The sequence below is a fragment of the Tauraco erythrolophus genome, chromosome 1 (genome assembly GCF_009769465.1).
Source record: "Tauraco erythrolophus isolate bTauEry1 chromosome 1, bTauEry1.pri, whole genome shotgun sequence".
In the NCBI taxonomy this organism is placed as follows: Eukaryota; Metazoa; Chordata; class Aves; order Musophagiformes; family Musophagidae; genus Tauraco; species Tauraco erythrolophus.
Window position 1 is genome coordinate 64,200,557 of NC_141465.1, and position 26,485 is coordinate 64,227,041.

Genomic DNA, 26,485 nt, shown 5'->3' on the forward strand with positions numbered 1-26,485 from the left:
GTTTAGTCTGGAAAACTTTGGCATTGAAATGAAAATTCCTCACAGTAAGTGTGATGACAGTACTTTCCCTGCCTGTACATTTCTTGCCTGTTTTTCAATACTCCTCTTGTGCTCAGTATCTTGAAAACTTATCTTCTATCTGTAGTACCATGAAACCACTTCTTCCTCATACATGACAGTGGAACTCACAGCTCTGTGATCTGCAGTGAAGGACAGTGTTCAAGTGAAGGCTTTGTTAATGGTAAGTAGAATGCTTGCAGATGTGTAGTATGGCTAGATTGCATGTCTGCTGACTCCTGAAATATTCCTAGATTAGGTCAACACTACTGTCCATGGACAGTAGTGAAGCCATTTTCTTCAATAAACAGGTTTGCTGGAGAATGCCTGAGCCACACTCTGAGGTGTGAATTACAGCAGGTGCATATCAATTAGACACAAATGAAAACATCAGTGAGGCATGAGGTTTGCCCTGCTGTTGTTATATGACTGCAGTATACGTTGCTTTACCTACCTTCTTGTCCATTTCTTCAATTCCTCTTCGGGTTAGCATTGCTGATGGTGCTCACCTGGTTTTATTCCTACTGCTAAACACTTACCTGGAGAAGCTGTCATTGAAGATACCTCCGTTTCCATAGAAAGACAAAAAGATGTTGTACACCTAAGCAATTATTTAGATGTAAGCTTAATTTAAAACCAGGGTATACGTTTTCAAATCTAGGATCTATCTTTTTCTAAATTGAGGTATAGTTTTTCCAAACTTGACTATGAAAAGAATGCCAAAGTACATTTCGCTTCCTTTAAAAAATGCAACCAAGAAAGAGAAGGCTTCTGCCTGAAGCCCACCATGGCAGAGTTAATTCCCTCACCCCCAGTAAACCAAGTCATAGCAGTAGCTTCAACAGAACATCAACTATTGCATTGATTTTAGAACAAAAAGCATCATCTCAAAGCTGCAAAACTGCTGCCACACACACACACATACTCTGTAGAGAGCAGCTCACATGATACAGTTTATCACGGTATGATACTGTTATCTGTTAGTAGATGTACATCAGTACCATGGCAATAGCATAACTGCTGCAGTCAGAGTGTGTTCTGAGAGATCAATGTTTTTATTTTTGGTTTAGAGATATGACGGGAAATGTACATTTGATGTTCCTATCTACCTTCCTCTTGGTTTCCATGGCATCTGAAATATGTAAGTTACACTTTAAAAATACTTTTTGACAAGGTTTGTTCTGTGGAAATGTATAGGCTGTTCCCAAATTGGTAATTTTTTTAAAACTTAAAATTAGCTAGTTTACCTCAAGTCACAAATCACAGCTTAAAAACTAGCTTTAGGTGTTTTCTCTGTATATTAGAATACACTGAGTACTGTCCATTTCTGTGACATTAAGTCTAGGTCCTACCTCTGCTCCTTGGCAACTCTGCAAGCAGAAAGAAAAGAGTTTTTTTTTTAAAGGATTAGAGAGTAGCTGGTGTTCCAGGCCCCAGTTGGGCAAAGTCTCCAAGAGCATGCTTAAATCGCACTGAACAGGACATATAGGTATGCACCCTGCTGAACCAGGGACATAACTGGGAGCTTTGCTCCTTAATAGTGTTTTTTAATGTCCTGATTTTGGGGGTGTTAACCCACAAGTGCAACGTAACAACAACACTTCCTTGCATGTGGGGGATACTCAAAACAGTAAGCTCTCTCTGACAGGTCAGCTCTGGCTGGCCCTGTAGTAATTTCTACCAGTGACACAGCATTATATAGCACTCACATAGTTCTATTCTCCTGCCGAGATGCTTATTTGTCTGAAAGTATTGTAAGATATGATCTTTAAATATTTCCCCATAGTCTCAGTTTTATGATATGAATGCTACATTTCAAATCAATTAGATTTATTAAGAGGCCAAATTCTGCTGAAGAATTTGCCAAGATAATTTTCAGTGATGTCATTGAGTTTAGATGAGGCTTTTCATTTTCTATGTGTTCCCTCTTCTTTCTTTCTTCTTCCTTGCTTATTTTCTTATCTTTTTCTTCTACAAAATGCAATTTAACCTCCAGATTAGCATTTCTGTTTTCAGCAGGCAGTTCACTATTCAGGTGCCTGGGTACTTAAATATCTGTCAAAATTGCTTGGTTCAAGTTTTTCTGGACCAGTTTCAGTGTTCAAAACTAGAAATATACTCAGTTAAAAAAAAAAAAAAGGTAAGGTGCCTTACTCTCAACTCCTTCCTCTCTTTTCTTTTGTGTGAGTGTGTGTGGTTTGTCTTCCTATGCTTCTTATTTGTCTCTTGCTCCTCTCTGGCATCTTTTCACCTTCCCATCAGAGTCTTCCTTTCAGTTTGTTACATTCTGTTCATTTTTTTTTCACGTTTTTGTGAACTTTGAAGAGAAGTTCTTCTGGCTTTTATTTTATTTTATTTTTTTTTTTTTTGATGATCTTATCTACAGACTTCTTCCTTCTAGCTTTTTCTTCAGTGAAATAAAAATTTATTTCACTTCCTTTTTCTGTATTAAAAAGGCAGAGAAAAAGCTCTTTTCTGTTTTATAAATAAATATTAATTATACTGAAGTAAGGAAAGCTAGCTTCATAGTACAGCATTAAAGCCAGTGCCTTTCTCTGTGTTTCAATTTCTGTTTTGAATAAAACCACAATTTCAAGCAAAGATTTGCCTAAGAACTTCATTTCAAGAAATTATTGTTTTTTAATTAAAAGCTCATATTTTTTAGTGTATCTCTGGTTTGAATCTAAGGTTTTATTTGTGTTTTTTCTTCTGTCGCACATATTAATTACTATTTTTGCAAACAAATGGCTCCATAACTTAAGGTAAACAAATGTTTTCTTGAAAAATATCCGATGAGAATAAGATTGCTATATTTAATCTCTGAAAACTCAAGGAAGGTAGTTACTGATCTAGGAATGCCAAGTTCTCCTCTCTTTCAGTGGGGTTAAGGTTTATTTAATCTGATGTTTTTATTTTTCATTCATTTGCAGTTGATGCAATGGAAGGTGAGGCTTTAGTTATAAAATGTCCCCGATGGAGTTCATCTGTAAAAGTCACCTGGTATCACATGGACACTAACAAAATAATTCCTGCAGAAGAAGAGGGGTCACGAATATTTTCCTTTAAACAATTTCTTTGGTTTCTGCCAAATTCTAGAGAGGATTCTGGAAACTACGCCTGTGTTACACATTTGTAAGTGCAACGTTGAAAAGTGAAAGGCACAAGCCTGAACAAAAAAAGGTTTTAATAACACACTCTAATTATTATCTGTGGAAATGATGGCATTTTTTCATGGCGTACACCAATTCATGTAACTCTTCATTCTGCAATTGCTATTTTTATGACAGGTTGTTAAAAATCAATCTGACTGAACTACAATAACCATCCATATGTTTATAAAAACAAAACTTACATTTGTTACAAACACTTAGTTCATTCCATATAAAAATACTATCATTAACATACCTTTATTCCATTTTTAAAGCTCAAATAATCGCACAAAGTCATTCAACATGAGTATGCAGGTGCATCCATACAAGCAAGGAGTATGTTTTCCAAGTCAGATTCGTTACCCAAATGACACTGGAAGAGGAAAAATTGTTTGTCCTACAATTGACAATTATAAAAATGCTACTATCATCCAGTGGTATAAGGTAAATAAACCCCTGATAGTGCTAGTTGTAGATCAAATTACTGTGAGAAGCCATTTTCAGCCAAATAAAGGAATTTTTATTTTCCAGGACTGCAAACCTCTTCAGGGAGAGAGGTACTTCAAGGGAGAAAAATACATTTTTATTAACAACCCAAGCAAGGAGGATGATGGTTATTATACTTGTCAATTTACCTACACTCATAAAGGAAATGTGTTTAATGTGTCAGCAACAAGGATTTTTATAAGTAAGGGTAAGAGTCATTTTGTAACTGGCAAAGATAAGAAGGACTGCTGTCTACTCAAAGCAAAGGAAGCTTCTTTTGCACGTCAAAGAGAAAAAGAGTTTTTGTTGGTTTGCTTATCTTCTTAATGAAACTTTAAATGGGCTTTTTTAAGGTGAGTTTTGTTTATGAGGATCCAAATGGAGCAAGACAGAGGTGAATTCAGACCTGGTCACATTCAGCTTCTTGCTGGGTTTCAATTGGCACACAGGCATCCAAATTGACAAAAGCCTTTGTTACATCCAGGCAGATTACTTCATTTTGAAGTTAATCTGACTTTCTTTTGAAATCAGAAAGAAGGAATTGCAACATAATATATGAAATCTGAGCTGGGTCTGTCATGTCAGCTCCAGTTTTTACTAAATTCAAAGGACTTAATGACAACTTCTTTGAGTTTTTATCAGCCCTTAAAATTAGTGGATGATAATATTGGCTTATGACGTACATTCCTGTTACCTTGCAGATGAACACTGACCCAGAGGACCTTCTGCCTCTGAATGCTGGCAGTTAAGAGCTTAGCATAGTCAGCTAGCTAGGAAGTTACTAACTTTCTCCTGACTTCTTTTTTACCAGATCCAGCTAGTGAAAATTAGAAATAGTTAGGATGGATACAGAGAATTGCTTTTCTGGCAGCCTGGGAAGCAGTGAGTTAAATGAGTTCCTGCAGATTTTTTAGGGAAATGTGGTTATGGGTTTCACAGAGGTGACTCGAGATGGAAAAGCTTAATGACAGAAAGGATAGAAAGCAGTATTTTTGGAGTGGTAAATATGAGATAGCATAAAGGACAAGAAAAGAAGAAAGGTACATCAAGGGGAAAAACTCTGAAAGACTTGAATACCTAATTCAAGATAAGTGGCTGGATGTAGTTTGAACCTGTCCATCACAAGTATTAGTGGGGATGGAAAAGAAATATGTCAAAGAAAAAGTAGTATTCCTTCTAAAAGGTAATGATAAAGGATGCTCAATGTCATGACAGACTCGTGTAATGGGAAGCAGTTGTATGAAGCAACAGTGTGCAGAGAGCAGAAAGAGAGGTCTGGGAACCAGACGTGCTCAGCTGTCAGACTGCAGAGGTGGGGGAAACAGAGGAGAACACTGGCAGGCAGCTGTGGGCTGCAGAGTCCCCAGTTCAGATATTGTATGAAAGTGCATATTTGTTTTTTCATATCATGGATATGAGTAATTTCTCAAATGTCTGAAGGAATTTCTTTGTCTTTTTTAAAAAACAAAATAAGCAACTGAGAAAACACACAAACCTATAACTGCATTTGCATGGTTTTTTTTTTTCACTCAGCAGCTAAAACGTTACTTGAGTAACTAAAACATTTCCTTGCTCTTTATGTACAAAGACAACAAACAAATGGGGAGAAAATGTTTGAACTATTAACACATACAGACTCTCTAGGGGTATTTGGTCCTAGGAATCAAAGCAAGTGATCCCAACAGACATGTGAAACACTGTTGTAGTGTTAGTTTGCAATTCTGCTTTGGGATCTTAAAATATTAACTGTACAAACTATAATCATTATCTTACAAAACACTTTTTCACAATTTTCTAATATGTCCTTTCTTTCCCTTCTTAATTTCTGAAGTAAAACACTCACCTCTACCACCTCAAATTTTATTTCCAAAAGATAAAGATGTAATAGAAGTGGAGCTTGGTAAGTACAGATTTTAAATTGCTTTTAAATTAACATTTCATGATGACCTAGAGAACATGGGGATCTTCAAGAAGATTTGATGATAGAATTTTTCATTATGTTTTTGCACTATAATGTTTTCCAGATCTAATTCACCCCAGGTACAATGATGTGAAGTTAGATGTAATTAATGGGTTATTTTTACCGATAAATATTAAGAAGCAATTTAAAGGGAATTTAAATACCCCATTCTACCTTGCTGGAATAGGCTAGGATTACTTACATGGTCAATTATTACATCTCAGCTGAAGCAGTGACAGCTTCCATCCACTTCAGAGAGGGCTTTAGCTAAATTCCTTGAAACTGCTTGATGGTACCCCTAAGAGAGAAGGATGAATTATTCTCGCAACTAGAGATACTCCTTGTTACCTGCAGTTCTGGTCTGGAGACACTGGCTGTGTATCTGTTGATGAATGAAGGAGAGCAAGGGACTGGTCGCTGGCCCTGAGGCCATGGAGCACTGCCTGGCTCATGTCCACATTAGCTGGCATTGACCAGACCTGTCTGGTTGGAAGATATCAAGATAACTGAAAGGCAAGACCCAGGAGTGAACTTAGAAATAGCAGGCAGGAGAGCCCATGTTGCAGAGCTTGCTCCCTATCTCCCTTTCATTTAGGACCACAGATGTTCTCAGTGACTAAGATTTACTCTGTGCAACTTGAAACATCAGAGAAAGGTGCTTGTGGTAGGAGTGAGAGATGTCTAGGGTTTTGTATAGTCAACGGAGAAAGGGGAATCTCTCCAGAAAGTGACTGAGCCCATCTGAAACATGAATAGGTAGCGTAAGATAACTGTCTCCCAGAGCAGGAGAGATGAATCTGGGCCACTGGGAGAAGGGATCGTAATTACTGCACTGTTTCTGTCCTACAGCAAGACTGCTGCGATAGCGGGTACTGCAAGGGCCCAGGGCTCTGTCTGCAGTGCCTCATACTCAGAGAGTTGCCATGTTGACTTACATTCCTCATCTTTTTTGCCTTTTTTCCCTAGTTGCTTTGTCACTCAGAATTAGAGGATCTGTACTCCAGATCCACTTTTCTCTAATAAGATGGTCAGTCTCTAGTGCTCTGTCCCTCTGGGACAATAAGTAATCTTGGCTTTCCTTGCAATTATTATTTTACATTTAAAAACCATTTGCTGTACTGGATTTGTTGTCTCCCATTTGCAAAACTGAAGAGATTTCTCCATGCTCCCTAATATAATTCAGGATGTAAATCATAAGATTGGTTAATTTTATCTAAGCCCTGCTTAGATGCAGATTTACGCGTAATCAATTTAAAGTCTTTTAATTATACCTTGTTTCAGTGCAATGGTGACTCTTACTTTGTAATAAAAATTTCCTAGTGTCAAATACTTAATAAGTAATTTCCTATTTTAGTTTTGCTCGGACTGATTTACTTTACTTTTGTCCAGCTTGAATAAAATCCAAGATAAGAGTCTGCACACAAGACTTAAGTGAAATAATATATATTGAAATTGTTGTGTTATTTCCATGTGCATTTCTGTGTAAACCAGCATTTACTTTTCATATTCCTCAATAGTTGAATACATGGGTTAAGCATCACAAAAAAAGTCTACATTGCCTTCATCATAACAAATATAAATAATTCCTTTTATAATTCTTGGTGTCGCATTAGATCATTTTTAAAACCTCTTTTTATTATTTCTTTTCAAGTCTCTTCCATGTATCAATTTCTGAGCAGAAAATAATATGTCAAAATTGTTAAGAAAAATCTCACAGGTGGTATGAAGATTTGTAGACAAAGACGTTATGAGGAAAATAAAATTATACTTGTTTTTCATCAGGGAATATTTACATCTCTCTGTATCTTGATTAGGTGCTGCTTTGTCTCTGAAATGTCAGGCCCGCCTGGGGATTAAGAAACAGCCGCTGGCTGTTGTCACATGGGATGTGGATAACATCCCTGTGAAATACTTAGATTTTTCAAGATTTCATGAAAAGATGCATTTGTAAGTACATAAAACACAGAGTAATATTTCTTCTATGCAAACTGTTCCCAGCCATTAAAGCCAATGGTATCTGCTCTTTCTTTCTCTGTTAGTTTTGAAAGACATGAGCAAGTATATTACAGAGAGACCACTTTGCACATTACTGAAATAAAAAAGGAGGATCTGCAGGCAAATTTCACATGTGTAGCAGTGAACGAAATGCACAACACAAAGGCCACTGTGACATTGCAACTCAAAGCACAATGTGAGGGTAGGATTTTTTCATTTTGTTTTCTTACACTTTGCACTCAGTTTGAAACATGTTGGTGATTTTATTATTTGTCTCTGTTAGTAAGAAAGTTTCTGCCAGTAAGAAGAAAAACCAGCCCGCTTCCTCCCTATATATCCAAGCCAGTGGCAAAATTGTTGTGGTTTCATTAGGTCATGAAAGTCCTTGGGGTAAATGGTGCTGGGAGGAGGGCATTACTCAAATGGTATCAGCGAGAGATAAAATATGCAGAACAGGACAGTGTATCAGCCCTGTGATAAGAACATCCTGTTTCTAGGATATTTCTGCTCGGGTGACTAATTGTCCTTGCCCTGAAGGCAGGCAGTGCACTCGGATTTGAAGCACACTGGTATAGTGCATTCTGCTCTACAAAACACTCAGTCTGCAGAGGATCCTCTGCAGATGAGAGCTGGGCAAGGAACTGACCTCTCCTTTGGTCTTCAGTGTCACTATGCATTGTGAGGAGCAGAGACTCATCTTCTTTCAAGAATCAAACTGTTGTTTCTAGTGTGGAACCAAGGAAGAAAATAGGCAAACTTTAAAACCAAGAGTTTCAGCTGCCAGTCTGCCAGTTTGCTTGCCTCCCTTCCCATACCACATCCACTCTAGTGCCTTGTTTTTTGACTGAATGTTAAGTGGCGTGACTAACTTTTGTGATGTCTAGCTTTATCCTCTCTCCCTCCAAGTGCCACTGTGTTCACTGTGTCCCCACACTGAAGGGTGAACAACACTTTGAAGTCTTTCCCTTGGTTTCATTTTTCAATTTATGGTTCCAGTAATTTCTGCCAGAGAAGGCAAATCCAGGGCAGTAAATGGTGGGGACTGCAGTGATCTTTAGCTCCTGTGGGAATTTTGTTCTAACACGGGTAGCCGGATCCCTGAGAACTGTTGACAGCACCACTGAGTTAGATTCATAAGAAAATGCTATTGTGTCTGTGAAGGCACGACAAGAGGCTTTGATTAATGGTTTCCTTTCTTATCCCTTCAGATATGCTGAACCACTAAGGATTTTTAGAAGAGATCCCAAGACTTTTGACAGGGATTAGTTTTGTATAAGAGAGTGGTGAGAAGAGTAAAATCAAGTGTATTGTGATCACAGGTTGTGCACAGATCCATGTCCTGCAGTATTCCTGATCGTTCATAACTTCCTACAGGATCATGGCTTCAAATCACAGACATATTTCCTTGCCGTAGCCTAGACTAGAAGGGATGTAGGTAAATTATAACAGGGAATGGGGCATCATCCAGCAGGACGGCACTGAGAAGCTGGCAGGATATGTTTGGGTTGGATATTGCTAAGTGAGTGCGAGCATAGCATCACTCAGGTAGGCGGAAGCGCATCAGCTCTGCACTGAAGCATCTTAGTGTGGGAGCATACTTGCAATGAGAGGGAAGGGAACTGATTAGCAGTTCCTGCTCAGTCTAGTTCAGGCAATACAAGTTTTTTATTGGTCCTGTATTACAGACTAGATGAAGGAAAGGGTATATTTTATACTCTGTATTCATCAAGTGATTCATTGAATCTAATTTCTGTTGTAGACAAATCTTACTTTGTTTTTTATCCATAGGTCTTCAGTAAATGTTCATGAAAGCTCTTGACTGTGACCCCCCTTTGCTGCTGCCTGTTTTATGTGGATGTCTGTCCCCTTCTCCTTGTTGTTGCTGCTGTCAAGACGCCTGCTTCTGCTCCTCAGCACTGTTGGTGTAAACAATGCTACGTCCTGAAATGGTTGTGCTCTGCTTTAGTTTTCTTCGCTCACTCCTTCACAGCTGAGCAACATTTATGATAAAATAATGAGAGCTTGCCTCTGAGTATAATAAAAATGCTGTAAGATTGCTTGTGCCTCTCATCTTGTCAATGTCTAATAAAAACGTGTACTCTCCTTTTTTGTATTTTGTTTGGTTTTTTGTTTTTAATAGGAAAAAACAGTTGTGTAGTGTGTTTTTTTTTTTAATTTTATGGTTATTCTTTAGTGTTACCTACTGCACAGCTTGTGTCCGCTAGCTACTATCTTGTTGATGTTCTTTTTACACAAGTTTCTGTATTGCAATTTTTTTTTCCAGGGCATTCACTATGGGTTACATTACTATTATTTGTAGCACAGATCTGATGGGAAGTAAGAGAAGAACAGGTGTTGTGTCACTTACTACTGAAATTAGTCTATTTTGGGGGCATATAATGAACTAGATAAATAGTGTTCAGCAGCTCAGGTGACAGATTAAGGGAGTAAGCTATAAGGAATTGGTATAAGAAATAGTGTTAGAGCTCCTCTGCGTAAGTAACTGTTCAGATTTACAGCAATAGTCTCTGTCTTCTAAAACCTGCTGAAAGAACGATTTCACTCACCATATGGAAATTTTCTGTGGGAACCATGATTTAAATCTACTTTTCTAAGTCATAATCAAATGCTTTAAGTCCTAACTCACAGTTAGCAATATTCTTATAATGAACTCTAAAAATTTGCTTTGATAACAATTGCAACACACACAAGAATAAAAAATTGCCAGAGAGGAGTGATAAGAAAAGGAGAAGTTTCTTTCACAGTCCAGAGTGGTGAGAGCTGTTTGGTTTTGTTCTCCGTGGAAAACAAAAAAAATCCCTTAATACTGCCAGGAACGGATGTCATTGGCAAAGCTGCTTGACGTTTCACAGGGAAAGAAGTGAATTTTCCCATTTAGGATATGTGCTGTGCACACATGTATGTATTCACTTACATGTGTGAAGAAAAGTGCTGTTTTGTAAAACAGCGTCTGTCTCGCATGTCTTTTCATTTATCTTTTTAAACAGGAAAAAAATGCTGCTAAGAGAAGCTGATCAGCTCTTTAGAAATGAGCTACATGACCTAAGTACCTCAGTTATCAGGAGTAACGCAACGCAGTCAGCTCCTTTCGGTGTGATTAGGTGGTATCCAGACTATGCACACTATGTCTTTTAGACACAGAGAAATCAGGCAAATTCTTTCTTTGTTTTAACAGAAGAATTCAATGGGAATTTGGCTATGAATTTTGACAGTCTCTGCAGCTATGTTCTTGCCTCCATTAGGAGGTGCCAATGTTTCTTCATCTTTCAGCTGCTGCTGCTGCTATATTCATAGATTGCTTCTGCTGCTGAGGAAGATCTTTCTCCATTTTTTTTCTTATCCACCCCCTGTCTAGACTTCGATCAGCCCCACTCAATATGGAACCCATCCTTCCACATTATTTCCCATCCTTTCTCTTCCCTCTTTGCTTGAAGGTGTTTGGTATCTTCTGACACCTTCAACAACACTTATTCATAAAGACATTCTTCATGTCTCATAACACCTCTTTACAGAAAATATAAGCTGTCTCATTTCCTTCAGATCTTTCAGTCCTGTATCTCCCTTTTTAATTCCAGCATTGGTGATCATCCCAGATTTCACATTCCCGCTCTGCCGCAAGACACATCCTCTCATGTACTCTGAGATCATCTGCATAGCAAGTTGTGTGGTGTGCCTCTGGTTGCTGTAAGGCTAAGGAGTTTGCAAAAATTTTTAATTTCATTTTCTTCCTCTTTTCATAACAAAGATGTAGCTAGTCTTGCTGGACATCTGTCAGGAGACAGCGACTCTGCCTGCTAAACTACTCCCAGCTGCCCCGCCACAACTGCTTGGTATCTCTCATACTGGAAGATACCACCTCTCAAGAACAGGTATAATCGGCTGCACTGTTCACACCAGTTCAGCTCATTGATGACTGCAGTGAATCAATGCTCATAAAAGTAGCTCTGCTGGCAGAAGGAGGGAAGCTGTTAGCTCCTGAGACAGAGGCGATGACAAGTAACTGGAGAAACACTGAAAATGTTAAACTCTTCCACAAGTAGAGCTGGTTTGGGACAGGAACATCCCTTCAGCCTCTCCTTTAACCTGTCTGCTAGGGATTACATGGGATGTCCAACTACCTTCCAAGTCCTTCCATTTTTATTAATATATAAGCTGCCACTGGCTTTTAGTTCCTCATTGAGTCAGGGCTCGTTAAAAAAATGGAGGTGGCTTTTCATGTGTCTGACCCACAAGCATCATTTTGTTTCTCCCTGAGCATTCCTCAATTCTCATTCACAAGAAAGTGTAAAACGCCCAGAGGACCACAAATCTTTCTGGCATGAACTCTCTTCTCTGGAGAATGACAGAGATTCCAGTCATTCAGAGCAGAGATAAATTTCAGCCCAGAACATTAGCTCTGTTCTTCCTCAAAGATATTTAACACTGAACCTAACCTTTTGGCTCATCTTTGGTAGAAGGATGTGGACAGGAATTCCAGACTGTCGTGTTTTAGCCCAGCTGGCAGCTAAGTTAGCACAAAGCTGCTTGCTTACTCCCCCACCACCCCCGGTGGGCTGGAGAGAGGAAAAACGTAACAAAAGGCCTGAGGGTCAAAATAAGAACAGGGAGGGATCACCCACCAGCCATGACCCTGGACAAAACAGACTCAGCTTGGGAACAGATCAAATTCATTTGTTACCAAGCACATCAGAGAGAAAAATGAGAAACAAACCCAGATCTTAAAAACGCCTTCGTCCCACTGCTCCTTTCTTCCCGGCTCTACCTCCTCCTCTGCAGCAGCGCAGAAGGATGGGGAATGGGGTTTGTGGTCAGTTCGTCACATGCTGTTTCTGTTGCTCCTTCTTCCTCAGGTGAAGGACTCCTCACACCCTTCCTCTGCTCCAAGGTTTCGCCCCTCCTCATGGGAGACAGTTCTCCATGAACTTCTCCAATGTGAGTGCTTCCCCCAGGGTGCAATACTTACCCATCGGATTGCTCCAGCACAGGTTTTGCTCATGGAGTCACGGCTTCTTAGGGTGCAGCCACCTGCTCTGGCGTGGAGTCCCTTCCTACAGACTGCAAATGCATCTCTGCTCCACTGTCTCTCTCCAGCAGCATGGAGTTCTTTCCCATGGAGACAGGCCTCTACAAACTCCTTTAGGTGCAGGCATCTCTGCTCTAGAGTAGGGTCTTGTTCCACTGTTTCTTTCATGGCTGCAGGGGGGCCTCTGCTGTCCCACCACAGGCTGCAGGCACACCTCCTCCCCTCCATCTTCACTGGCCTGGTGTCTGCATGGCCATTTCTCTCAGATCTCAGTCCTCTTTCCACTGCAGCTCTGCTGGGGCTGACTGGCCCCACAAACCTCGGTGGTCCTGGCAGGATGATCTCCACCCAGTGGGTGCCTCCGGAGCAGGTTGTTTTGGGGCATTCCAAGCCGTGCTGCTGTGGCCATCTCCATCTGAGTGGTGGCAGCCCAGCGCAGGCAGCTGCCTGTGTGGGAGGAAGCTAGACCCCGCCATCTTCTCCTCTCTCCACAGCAGGTCGTTCCTGGCTCAGGTTCTTTTGTCCCCTCCTTAAATAGATGTCCTGGTTTCAGCTGGGACAGAGTTAGCTCTTCTTTTTAGCAGCTAGAAGAGCTCCGTGTTTTGGTTTGAGTCTGAGGCTTGCTCTGAAAAGAACACTGACAGCGCACTGATGTTTATAGTTGGCACTGAGGTCTCAAGGACTTTTCAGCTGCTGTGTTCTTGCCAGTGTGCAGGAGCACAACAGGATAAGGGAGAGCATGGCCGGGATGGGTGGTCCACGCATCTCCTTACGATTTGTACTTAGACTTAGGATTGAGGGCCAAACTGGCCAATTAGTATTCCATATCATGCAGCGTCATTCCTGGTATAAAAGTGAGAGTCAACCGGAAAGAAGGGTATTTGCTCTTCTGGGACTCTCACTTTTGGACTCTCAGAGTGCTCTCTCTGTCTTGCTCTCTATTTTCGGGCCTCTTGCTCGTCCAGGATTGTGGTGTTGGGACTTATCTGTTTCGGGATCATTAGTTTGGGATGAGATGGGCCTTGGTCAAGGCGTGGTGAGAAATTGCACCATACAACACTCGTTTGTATATTATTATTGTACATATCTTTATATATTTATATATTGGTAGCAGTAGTAGTAAATTGTTCTTATCTCAACCCACGGCTCTCTTTTCTTTTTCTTCTTTAATTCTCTTCCTCATCCGCAGGGGGTGGGGGAGTGAGCGATTGTGAGGAGTTTAGCTGCTGGAGTGGCATAAACCACAACAGTTCTTCTTGTCACCCAATGTGGAGCTGAGGAATTCAAGATAAGGATAGTGATTGGGAGAAGTAACAGGCAAAACATGGACTCCACAGTGGTGGAAAACAGAACAACTTTGGGAAACTTAGATTGTTGTGACTGGTGAAGGGAAAAAGGGTGTAAGGACTCCTCCTCCTTTAAGAAAAGGAGCGGTAGTAACAACATGGGATGAAATGACCTGCACTCCCCCATTCCTTGTGCCCCTGCGCCGCTGGGGGAGGAGGTAGAGCCGGGAAGAAAAGGAAAGGTTGGGAGGTGTTGTTTTTAAGATCTGGCTGTGTTTCTTTTTGTCTTCTCAAGTAACTGGTTTTGTTTCTCTCTATTCATTCAAGTAACTGTTAATAAATTGTTTTGCTTTATTCCCAAGCCAAGTCTGTTTTGCCCGGGGCCATGGTTGGTGGATGCTTCTTCTCTGTTCTTGTCTCGACCCTCAGTCCTTTTATTACATTTTTCTCCTCTCTACTTCTCTGGGGAAGGAGTGAGAGAGCAGCTGTGTGGAGTTTAGTTGTCGGATCAGCCTAAACCGCGACAATAGGGCATTTACAGAGGTGCCGGCTGGCTCAGCCCTGGCCCCCGAGGTGGGTCCGACCTGGCCAGAGGCCGGGCTGGCTAGTGTTTGGAGCCCATTATTGACCTGCTGGCTAGTCCTAATTCTTTTTATACTGATATAATCTGAAAAGTTTTGTTCCTTATAATTAATGTATCTTTTTAATATTAATAATTAAGACCCAGGAAGCTTGTTGCAGCTCCTTACAGGGGTTATCTCTGCAGCCCCTTCCCTGCTACCAAAACCCCACCACATAAACCCAGCACAGAGACCCAGATCTCTGCATTTACTGTGTGGAAGTGTGTCCACTTAGAAGCCAGAAAAGTTACAAAAAACTGCTATTCTTCTGGAGTTTGTCAGGAAATCCTTCAAATGTTGCTTTCTTGGCTTGTTTTCTCTGCCATCTCCAATATTGTTTTTTAATGAGCTGATAGTTCTATATTACCATTGCTCTTGAATAGAAATAAATATTATTAGAAGACAGTCTACTCATGAACTCTCTGCCACTAAACGATGCAGAAAAAAAGCCAAATGGAACAATAGGATACGTTCAGCCTTGTTCAGGGCCTCCAAAAGTGGCTTCTGGCCCTTGCCCCCGTTGTGCTGAAGATAGCTTATTTATTCCAGAGAAATAAGAGACTGAGTCAGCTTTACTGGGAACTGGTCTTCCAGGAAGACCCCTGTGGGGTTCTTGTCTGATGCATTACAAGCTGTATAAGCACAGGAAATTTATCACTTCTCCAGCCTTGGTCTAATCAGTGCAAAACCAAATGTAAACAGAATTTTTTAGGTTCATATTTTCAGAAGTTGTTGAAACCTGTTTCTTCTCTAGATGTTTCATAGATACTTACTCAATGTGTTATAACAGTATTTGTAATGTCGTGGCAAGCACAGCATCTACAAATGAAGCAGCAAGAAATAGCAGCAATCTCTGATGCTCGAGTCATCCTCACCAGGGAGTGGAAGAGGTTTCCTGATTTTGTCTCTGTATGTGTGTATTGACTAAGAAGCTGGATCAAATCATAAAATTTGAAGGTGTCTACAAGGACAAAGTTCCTTCAAGAGCATCATGTGGCACTGTTAAAACTAGAAAATGGCCAAATTCCGTTACAAAGGAAGCTGGTTGTTTTCCTGCCCACTTCAATTTTGTTTGGTGGTTTCCCCAGATCTCCTAATTCTGGTAAGGTATGCTTCATTGCATGCCTGATGTTTCTTCCTCCCTTTAAATGGAAAAAAAAAATAGGAAGAGTATGAAAATCATGTCAAATTTACCTCGCATTCTATAAGAGGAAAGGGAAAACTCTTTATTTATATACCTTTTCAGTGGAATTTCTCAGGCACTAACATTTCTGGGTTTCCTCTATGGGTACTACTTAATGCACTGCCTTATTCAACATCTCCTGGAGAAGTCAGGAAACCTGTAAATTTTGATATAAAGGACTCTTCACTGCTAAATATTTTATTTCATTCACTTAGTGCCAAGTCCAAGTAAAAACTCTGAAATTGATCCTTGGTGGTAGTCAGTGCCTTCACCTGGTAGCATACTTACTAGCTGCACACAGTCTGCAGCATTTTCCAATCTGTCTTGCTGCCTCTTCTGTGCAAGAAATTGAGACTGGCTCTTCAGCCTGCTGTAAGATGCACCTCCTCAAGTGCTGGCTGATGCAGCCACATCTGTCTTATGTGCATTTTGCAGGCAGAGGGAGGAAAAGCCCTGAACATCTGATCCCTACTCTGAATACACAAGACTTGGCTGAGTGGATTTGCTAACAGTATATATAATTACCCTCCACAGGTTGAGGTACCATGAAGGATCTTTACAGGGAGTATGTCAGAGCTCACCTTCATGTTTGTATTGCCAAAATGTTTGTATTTAAATTTAAATGTGGTCAACATTCAAAGGAATTCAAGCTAAAGAGACCCAGCTCCTTCAGCCTTTCCTCATAAGGAAGGAGGTGCTCCACTCCCTTAATCGTCTTTGTGGCCCTGCACTGGACTCTCTCAAGCAGTTTCTTCTCCTTCCTGAACTGAGGGGCCCAGAACTGGACACAATATTCCAGATGCGGCCTCACCAGGGCAGAGTAGAGGGGAAGGAGAACCTCTCTCGACGTACTAACCACACCCCTTCTAATACAGCCCAGGATGCCATTGGCCTTCTTGGCCACAAGGGCACATTGCCGGCTCATGGTCATCCTGCTGTCCACGAGGACCCCCAGGTCCCTTTCCCCTCTGCTGTTCCCCAACAGTTCTGTCCCCAACTTGTACTGGTACATGGGGTTGTTCTTACCCAAATGCAAGACTCTACACTTGCCCTTGTTGTATTTCATTAAATTTCTCCCTGCCCAGCTTTCCAGCCTGTCCAGGTCTCTCTGAATGTCAGCACAGCCTTCAGGTGTGTCAGCCACTCCTCCCAGTTTAGTGTCATCAGCAAACTTGCTGACCATGCACTCTACTCCCTCATCCAAGTCATTGATGAATATGTTGAACAATACTGGTCCCAGTACCGACCCTTGAGGGATTCCACTGGATACAGGCCTGCAACTGAACTCTGTCCCATTGACCACTACTCTCTGGCTTCTATCCTTCAGCCAGTTCACAATCCACGTCACTACCCAATCATCCAGACCACACTTCCTCAGTTTAGCTGTGAGGATGCTGTGGGAGACTGTGTCAAATGCTTTACTGAAGTCAAGACAGACCATATCCACTGCTGTACCATCATCCACCCACTGGGTAATGTCCTCATAAAAGGCTATCAAGTTTGTCAAGCACGACTTCCCCTTAGTGAAGCCATGCTGACTGCCCTTAATGACCCCTTTATCTTTGATACGCCTAGAGACAGCACCAAGGATAAGTTGTTCCATTATCTTTCCAGGAATATCCTGGAAAATAATCCTCAGCTAAGATAATTCTGGAATGGAAACATACCTCAAATCTCAAAACATGACATCATAAATCTGATTGTGACACTGAAGGGATACATGCTTCTAGTGGTACTCCAAGCCAGGGCATTGCATCTGGCAATAACTGTATTTGCTGTATCATAGTAAACTAAAAATAGGTGGACTCTTTGGTACAGATGTGATGCACAATCTGGATCTTTTCGTGTGCATTTCTTTGGGGGTAAAAGACCATCATCCAGCCCGACACCTCTATAGGTATATTTTTTAATCTAAATAATCTTAGTGATCTGAATCACAGAAAAGTCCCCAAAACATTTATATTACTACAACTATAGGATGATGACCTGTCATGCTGAGCAGGAATGATTAGGTAAAGAAGGTGGACTGCAAATGGAAATATCTTAATGGGTTTAATTGTCTGAGAAAAAATGTACATGGAATTGCTCTTAGTGTACGGGTTATAACCAAGTGGAGTAGATGTAGGCAATCTTCCATTTGCTTAGGAGCATATTTCTACTATGAGACAATTGCCATTAATCTTCCCTCCAAGGGAATAATGAATCCTCTTTGCATAACTGCTGTATAAAGCCTTTGATACTTTAATTTCAAACTTGGCTATCTGGGATTCGTCATGTTTTCAGTACTGAATCTTGGCTGAATTCAGTATGTCCAGGACATAGGTCAAAAACGTCTTCTTCAGCTTTGTGGCTATAACAGTCTGTGCATTAAGTTTTCATCTTTCTAGTTTGGAGAGAGTACAAAATGACCTTGCCTTTATCTCCCATCATCTCCTGCTGTAGCAGAACTAGATGCCATCTGGAGGATGCACATATCTAGATTGACTTCTGGTCTGTGAATCACAGAACAAAAGGGAAAATGGGCTGATACAGAAATGCAGCTATCTGGATCGTGATAGAAATGTGGCTCTTCCCTAGAAGAGTGACAATCACTGTCTTGTCCTAGACTCGCTGTGTGCATACGATAAAGCTGGTGACTGTCGTCCTTATAGAATCATAAAATCCCAGAACGGTTTGGGTTGGAACCAACCTTTAGAGGTCCTTTAAAGGTCATCTAGTCCAATCCCCTGCAATGTGTAAGAACACCTTCAACTAGATCAGGTGTTGTGGGTTAGGCCGCTCCCCCCACAGTCGTTGGCTCACCCTCCCCCAGTCCCAGGGATGAGGGAGAGAATTAAAGGATAAACGGGAAACCCGTGGGTTGAGATAAGAACAATTTAATACAGATGATTTAATACACAGTGTAGATGCTCACCACCCCCTCGTAAGCAAAGCCCGTCTCGTCCCGAAGCTGCAATCCCAGACGAACACGAGGCCCCGAAATAGAGAGGGACAGAGAAAGAGATAGTACTCCGAGAATGGGAGTACTGGGAGAGAGAGGAAAAAAAAAAAAGCAATAGAGCAAAAGCACAGCGAGCACAGAAGAGCAGAAGTAGCGAAAGAGCCAAAGCACAAAAGCCCTTCTGTCTGGCTGACCCTCACTTTTATACTGGGCATGACGCTGCATGATATGGAATACTAATTGGCCAGTTTGGCCCTCAATCTTAAGTTCCATCACAAATCACAAGGGGAATCGTGTCCCCCTTGTCCCAACTATGCTCCCCCCTTATCCCGCCATGTTTCTGCACTCCGGCACACTGAAAAGTCCTTGGAGTCTCACGTCCAACCACAAACATCAACTTGCTATCAACATTCTTCTCAGAGCGAGCCTCAGAGTAAAACCAAAACACGGAGCTCTTCTAGCTGCTAAAAAGAAGAGCTAACACTGTCCCAGCTAAAACCAGGACATCAGGTTACTCAAATCCGCATCCAACCTGACCTTGAATGTTTCCAGGGATGGAGCATCTACCACCTCTCCGAGTAACCTGTTCCATTGTTTCACTGCCCTCATAGTAAAATTTTCTTCCTTGTATCTACTCTGAATTTATCCTTGATAAGTCTTCATCTCTGAGGTGGAGGTAGTCAGATTCAAGAGCTCTTCCATGAGAGAGGCTAGAAATAAAGTAAGTGGCTCCTTCCTTTCCCAGTTTTCTTTACTTGTCATTGCTATTTTATGCTCCTTGACCCTCTTCAAAGGAAAAGGCAGTGAGAACATCATCTGCCTCCAGTACAGTTTATTTTATTTTTATGACCAGGACATGTTCTGTTTTCCTGTTAGTTTTGCGTACTTTGTTCTTATCTTGCAGATTTCATTATTTGCACATGTTTTTCTGTACCCTGTTTGTGCAGCTATGCCAGAAGTCTCCACTTGTCCTTTTGAGGATGCTTATAGTTGTCATGTGTAGACTCAGGTGCCTTACAAAATGCTTGAACATTGTTGCTGCTTGTGCTATTAATAGTTTTACAATGTTACAAAATACTTAAACATTGTTGTCAGCCGTGGTATTTAGTGTAGGTAGGTCTGTATTCAACAGGAGTAAATATTTATTATATACCGCTTAGTATGCTTCTAGTTTAGGGGGTCTCTGTGTTGGCTACACCAGCTGGGGAAGGAAAAAGCTTTGTCATCTCTGTTGTGAGCTCCTTAAAGCTGCAGCAGAAGTAAGGCTATGAGAGGCTGAGGCTTCAGCCCACCAGTTAACTTCTCTACAGCTAACAATATATTCCTCTTCTTTGCAGCAGGTCTTCCTAACAGCTTCTTGATCATAGGATCTCTAGTTCTACTAGTTGCAATAGCTGTCTTGGTTATACTTTACCAGTCCTTCCGAGTTGATATCGTCCTGTTGTATCGGGAGATATTTCAGCCCTACTCAGTCAAGGATGGTGAGTACGAATTGAGCAAGAAGGTTTAAAAAGAGGAAAAAGGCAAATCATATGGAAATGAATTTATTTTACAGTTGCTTACTACCTCATATGACACTTGAACCTGATCCTTCACTTTCTGAAGCCTTCTGAAATTGCTTAGATATGGAGGGGAAAACACAACTCTGGTTGTGCTTCACATTCCCTTGTTTCCTGGGTTCTGTAGTGACGTGTTACGTAAAAGAGGGATTCAGTCCTGGTTTCATATTTTCTTGAACAGAAATATTTCCCAGGAAACATTAAATGACAGTGAAAATCCAATTTACAATGTTATTAACTGTACTTGTTATGCAGTCTCTAAAGCAAAGGAACCAGGCTGCTAGTTAATGTGCTAACAGGCATGTGTTAGAGCAATACAGTTTTTATCAGATGAAGAGAAAGGTACCAAGTGTGGAAAACACTTTTAGGGGGAATACGTTCCATCCAACTTTAGAGATGGGCTTCAGCCCAAGATTAAGACATCTAGATTTAGTCACATGCAATGAAGGTGCACACATGCAAGTTCCCATCATAGATATGAAACCTGGAGTACTACGGCTGGGTTCACCTGTCTAACCATAAGCAGCTAGTGCCATTGGATCTCCCTTAGGACTTAGGAGAGACCTTAACCCGTCTGCAATGTCAGCTGAAGGGCAGGCAGTGCCTAATGACACTATGTGGCACATGACCTTAGGTGACCAAATCCAACTCCTCATCAATAAAAACAACTCAGCTAACCAGGCACTGGGACCTTGTGTCAGTGATCTAAACATTGACATCTAGAGTCATTTGGTATGGCCAAAAAAATGAACATATAACACAGATCTGCCGGATGTTGTAGACTTCTGGAGCAGGGTCTGGAGATCAGGTAGGGCACCATAGAATGTCTCAAATGTCACTAGATGCCTATGTTTAGGCAACTCTGTTGGACCTCCAGCATTTACATGAGAGTAATCCGAATCACTCTAAAATTCACTAACTGCAGTAGTGAATTCACTAACTAATCAGTTTTCCACTGATTGCAGTAGGAGTTTCAAGACCTAGCTTTCATGTAGACATCTAAATTCACTTTTTTTTTTTAAATCTGAAGCTAACTCCTACCACAGATATCTGCATGGTAGATATTTACAGCTAATATAGTTACTTATGTTCTCTTTAAAGAAGAAAGGACTATGCTTTTTTAGGGCAATTTCCGTTTAAGCGTATTTTATGATAAAACGAATCAGGCTCTGGAAATGGCTATTTGTTTTTTATTGTAAGGATGGTCTGGACAAGAACCTCAGATAGCAACAAAAGAAAGGATATGATCACCTCCACTGGAAAGAAAAAAATTAGACATTTAGGGTTAGGAAAAAAAAAAAGCTATAATGTAACCCATATTTAAGAGACATGAAGAAAAGAATGAAAGAAATATTTAACTTTGTACTTGGTTCTGACTGTAAGACGGCTTCCTGAGCAAAGGAGCTTTTCACTCAGAAGTATGATATGTCTTGGGAATGACAAGTAATTTCTTCAAGGTAGAAGAATTTAAGTGGAGTGTCTTGTCCTGAAAGACAAAGGGTGTCAACTGAAGTAACTGAAGTAACAAATGCTGAGCTTCATCTCTATTTTGTACTAATATGCATCAATCAGTTGAATGCTTACTCTGTATGCATTGAGATACAACCTTCACAATACAAACACACAGGACATAACAATTGAGCATGGAAAACACCAAATGTTCACATTTGCTAATTTCCAAACATGCAGCAGATAATATATATTATTCAGATTAGCAGGAACTTCTACTTATTTCTATTGCAAAGGCTGATACTTTTATTGCTCTTCTGGCTTTTGCAATAGACTGCTATAATTCATGTTAACACAATACACTTTTGTTTTGTTTTGCCTTACAGATGGGAAGATCTACGATGCATATGTTATCTACCCCAGAAATCACACCAATGAAGCTAATTTTGTGGAATACTTTGTTTACCAAATCATGCCAGACATTCTAGAAAATAAATGTGGATATAAACTGTGCATTTATGGGAGAGACATATATCCTGGAGAAGGTAGGTTTCAGATGAGGTAATGGACTGAATGACTTGTCAAGCTGGAGCAAATTATGGTTCTAATCCCTTTTAGAGGTATAGAAAGTCTCTTTATGTTCCTGACCTGACTGCTCATCGCCTCAGCAGTTGTTTGTCAGGCAGGGTGACACAATGGCACTCTGTGCTTGCTGGTGTGCTAAGAAAAGCAAGCTACAGGGCAAGGGCACAGTTTGTTTATCATCTTCTTGAGTCATGCAGGAAGTGTGACCCCAAGTGTGACTCTTTCAAACATACACCTGCTCTTTGAGTAGCACAACTCTGCACAGCCATTATCTGGTGAAGCCACAACCAAACCTTGCCTTAGTAGGTCTAGAAGACATGGAAGAGGAGGAAACCACAAACTAAGTTGAGGAATTAACCTTGCTGTTATCACTCAGGGCTTTTCAACCTGTTATGAGGGTGTTAGAGTCACAGGAAGTTCAGCTTCTGTTCACTGACATGACCTGCTTTCACCTCACACAATTCCCAGCTCTGATTCAAGAGCTTTATTCTTTATTCCCACTTCCTTGTCTTTCAGAATGGAATCATGTTAATTAGTCCATACTAATTTCCATATGGACACCTCTACACTATCTTTTATGATTACTGTCATCTAGGTGCTAGCTGCTCTCCTTCAGAGCTGACTTGTCTGTTTATTTTGTGCTGTGGTTATTTTGTGGACCAGATCTTCTCTGCCTGTCAGTAAGCAGGCATGAAGCCAAAGCTGACACATTTTCCATTACACATTTCTGAAATCACCTGCATCAGGCCAGGTGTCATTCACCTGCTTAGAACTGGGCTGACATCTTTGATGTCCTTCTCTTCTGGAGAGTAGCAAAAGTGCTGCCTGGCCTTGGGAAAACCCGCTGCAGCAAGAACGTAAAAAAAGCTGCAAGAGTTGCTGAGCCAGACCATTTCCAGCAGCCAGATCCAGAACAAGGAACTAACAGTAGCTCATAAAACCATCAACGACAAAAACTTATGCACCTGTTCAGCTGATTAGGGACAGGGCAATGTTTTGTTATCGGGCGCTGCTCTCAAACTGTGACTTATGGATGGCAATTCTGAAGAAAGCTGAGCACAGCATGTAAGTGAGTTGAAAACTGTGGGACTAACATGGACTCTGATAAGTTGGCTGAAAACAAAGATATTTTCACTGTACAAAGGCATGAACTGATGCCTGTAACCCAGGAGTGAGACAGAAAACTCATCAAACCACTTTGGACAGTGAGTATCTATAGTTTGACTTGTTAGGTCTGATTTAATAAAAACTCTAAAAATATCCTGAAATTGTCCTTTTTCTCTTTGTACCTACATTCTCAGCTTCCTGATTTTCTCTTCTTTGTCCACTTTCATGCTTCAAAATGCTTACCCTTAGGTGGGAAAGCTATTCAGAATCTGCCTGCCACTGTGAGTGCTTAAAAGTTATCTGCTTTCAGGCAGACAGGCTTTACCCAAACACTCCCCACTCTTGTTTACCTCCTGATCTTGAGCCTTTTGTTACCAGATTTCCAAATCCAAAACCTTACAATTAAAATATACTAAGCACAGAGTATAACAGGAAATGCCACTTAGAGTTACTGTGATCCTTCCTGAGCACATATCACAGTGTTTGACAAATTATATTTTCCGCTGTAAAATTCCATGTATTTCCAGAAAAAAAAAAATGCTGAGAGGATATAGAATGGAATTATTATTTCAGGATAGGTTTATGATGCTTAGTTCCAGAATAAGACTTCATTAGTTGAAATTTATGTTCTTCCAGTAAAAAGGGAGGTTATATAGAACGACTCAAGTGATAAACTGCACTGCTTAGCTATTGTACTCCCATTATGCTTCCCTAAACTAGCATTCTTTTTGTTTCCTGGTCTTACTGATTAAGGGCATTTTCTACAACTTAACAGTTGCCTGAAGAGGTGCAAATGCAAGTTTTACCCAGCAAACCAAGAGTTTTCACTAACACCACCTTCTACTCCATTCTTCTCATGGTGTCATTGTCCTGCCAACTGCATTCCGTGCTGCAGAATCTAACCAAACACTGCTGGAGCTGCCATATATGTAATACACATAAACATGAGCAAACAACAGAGGAATGATCATATATCAGTGGAACGATGTTCTGTACAGCCAAGTGTCCTACCTTCAGCAGTGGCTATGGGCAAAGGACTGGAAAAGACTTTAAGAACAGGGCAGGCTTATATTATACTTCCATTGATGTACTCTCCCAGCAGTGGAGAGTACTGTCCCCCCCAGTAGGTGGAATTCAGATGCTTGAATTTTTATGTGTAAGAGCTGCTGCTGGATTTTCTTTCACAATATTTTTTTGTCACTTTCTGAACACATATAAACTTCTGACATTCACAAAACAGGTTGCAAAGAATCCCTTGGTTAAAGTATTTGCAGCATGCAGCCCCATCCTTCCTCTTGGCACAAGTATGGCATCAGAAATCCCAATGGAGAAGTAAATACCTCCCGAGGCCCATTGTCTTTCAGTACTGAGTACAATGGACTACACCTCCAAACTGAGAAAGATGTTTTTTTAAAAGTGTTGTTGTAATGGGAACTAAACAGACAACAGTAACAGCACGCCTTAATTTTTCTCGCCTTCCAAGGATTTATTCTCCTAACACCAGGAAAATTTAATGAAAAAGAAGAAGAAAATGAATGGAGTTATGTCTGGTGAACATCACAGATAGAAAAATTGTTTTCATAGAATACTCTCAGAGTCAAGAAATGGGACTGAGAAGTCGTTGAAGGGGTTCTCTTCCTGACCCAGAAACTGAAAAAGCTGGGCCTGCCTGAGACTGAGAAGATTTGCAATGAGCTGGCAGCCTCTAGTAAAGGAAAAGACGATGCATACGCAGCTGGCTAATGATGTCTGCACATCAGTGAATTTATTAAATACCTTTTACATTGAATTTCCTTAGCTTAGCTCCCACCTCCTTTCCCTTGGCCTGGCATGATGCTCTCCCACCAAAACAACTCCAGCTTTCATTCAACAGACCACGGGAAACTCTTCTAACTGAGATGAGCATTTCACTGGACAGGCACTGATCCACAGTGTTCCTCCCATAGACATCACATCAGGTCATTGAGAAAAGCTGATCCTGGAGGCTTGATGTGGAGCTTTCCAAGCTGGCCCAGGAGTTTCTCCCGTAGCATACTAGTTCTTGAATTTCCTAGGTTCAACACCTCCAACATCACAGTCCCAGTTGTGGTTGATCAGCTCTCCCTAACATGGCAGTGGGAAAGAAAAACACCTTTAGTCATGCTATTATACATATGCCCTGTGAGTCTGGATCCTCCCACACAGGGCAGATGACAAACCAATGCACAAGTTAGCATGTAAATTAGCATGCTATAACTCAGGAAAATTAACACTCCCTCTGCTAGTAGGTCTCCTAGAAGTAAGTAACCCCAAAGTCTCCAAATGACTAATTTTCATTGGTAAGTATTGCAAGATCAGTCTGAAAAGCACTAAACTTGATATAACATGATTCCTTACATAGAGACTGTTGTTCAAGCACAGATTTGATGCAATTCAGATCTACTGAACTTGACCCTATGTTGTTGGATTAAAAGTCTCTAACATTTCTTAAGAGCAGTGAAAATATTAATGTTTCAACCAAAGAAAACATTTGAAAGGAAAGTTCTGGGGTTTTGTGGGTTTGTTTGATTGTTTGTTTGGGTTTTTTTAAAATCTCTTTTTCTAGTGAGTAAACTGTACGAGACTGAAGTGAGACAGAAGTTATTTCTGGTTAAAAAAGCAGTGATAATGAAGTACCTGAACACAAAAGAGTTTATAAAAAAATTTCAGGGTCTCAGCATTTTCTTGTACATTCCTAGATACAGCCAGTGCAATTGAGAAGAGGATGCAGAAGAGTAGACGGCTGATCCTCCTTCTGACACACCAGCTGATTAGTTGTAAAGAACTTGCTTATGATCAACACATTGCTTTATACAAAGCCCTCATTCAAAACGATACAAAGGTGATCCTGCTGGAAATGGAGACAATTGGGAATTATGCGAAGCTTCAGGAATCTCTTAGGTTTATTATTAAGCAGCAAGGTACCATCAAATGGAAAGAGCGGCACACCGTGCACCCACAGTCATTCAATTCTAAGTTCTGGAAACAGGTGAGGTACCATATGCCACTGACACTCAGGTCCTCAAACTCAGCTAATGCCAGGTGA

At 40.8% G+C, this 26,485-nt stretch overlaps 1 protein-coding gene across 1 annotated transcript; it reads left to right on the top strand.

Annotated features, from left to right (window-relative positions):
• Positions 1-1,128: 1,128 nt before the first annotated feature.
• Positions 1,129-26,485, top strand: IL1RL1 (interleukin 1 receptor like 1). The gene is made up of 10 exons (XM_086615821.1): positions 1,129-1,198; positions 2,988-3,189; positions 3,482-3,650; positions 3,738-3,900; positions 5,524-5,592; positions 7,467-7,599; positions 7,692-7,849; positions 20,059-20,202; positions 22,116-22,274; positions 26,139-26,485. Exons 1-10 carry the CDS (start codon positions 1,132-1,134, stop codon positions 26,483-26,485), a joined length of 1,611 nt encoding a protein of 536 aa, XP_086471947.1. The 5' UTR covers positions 1,129-1,131.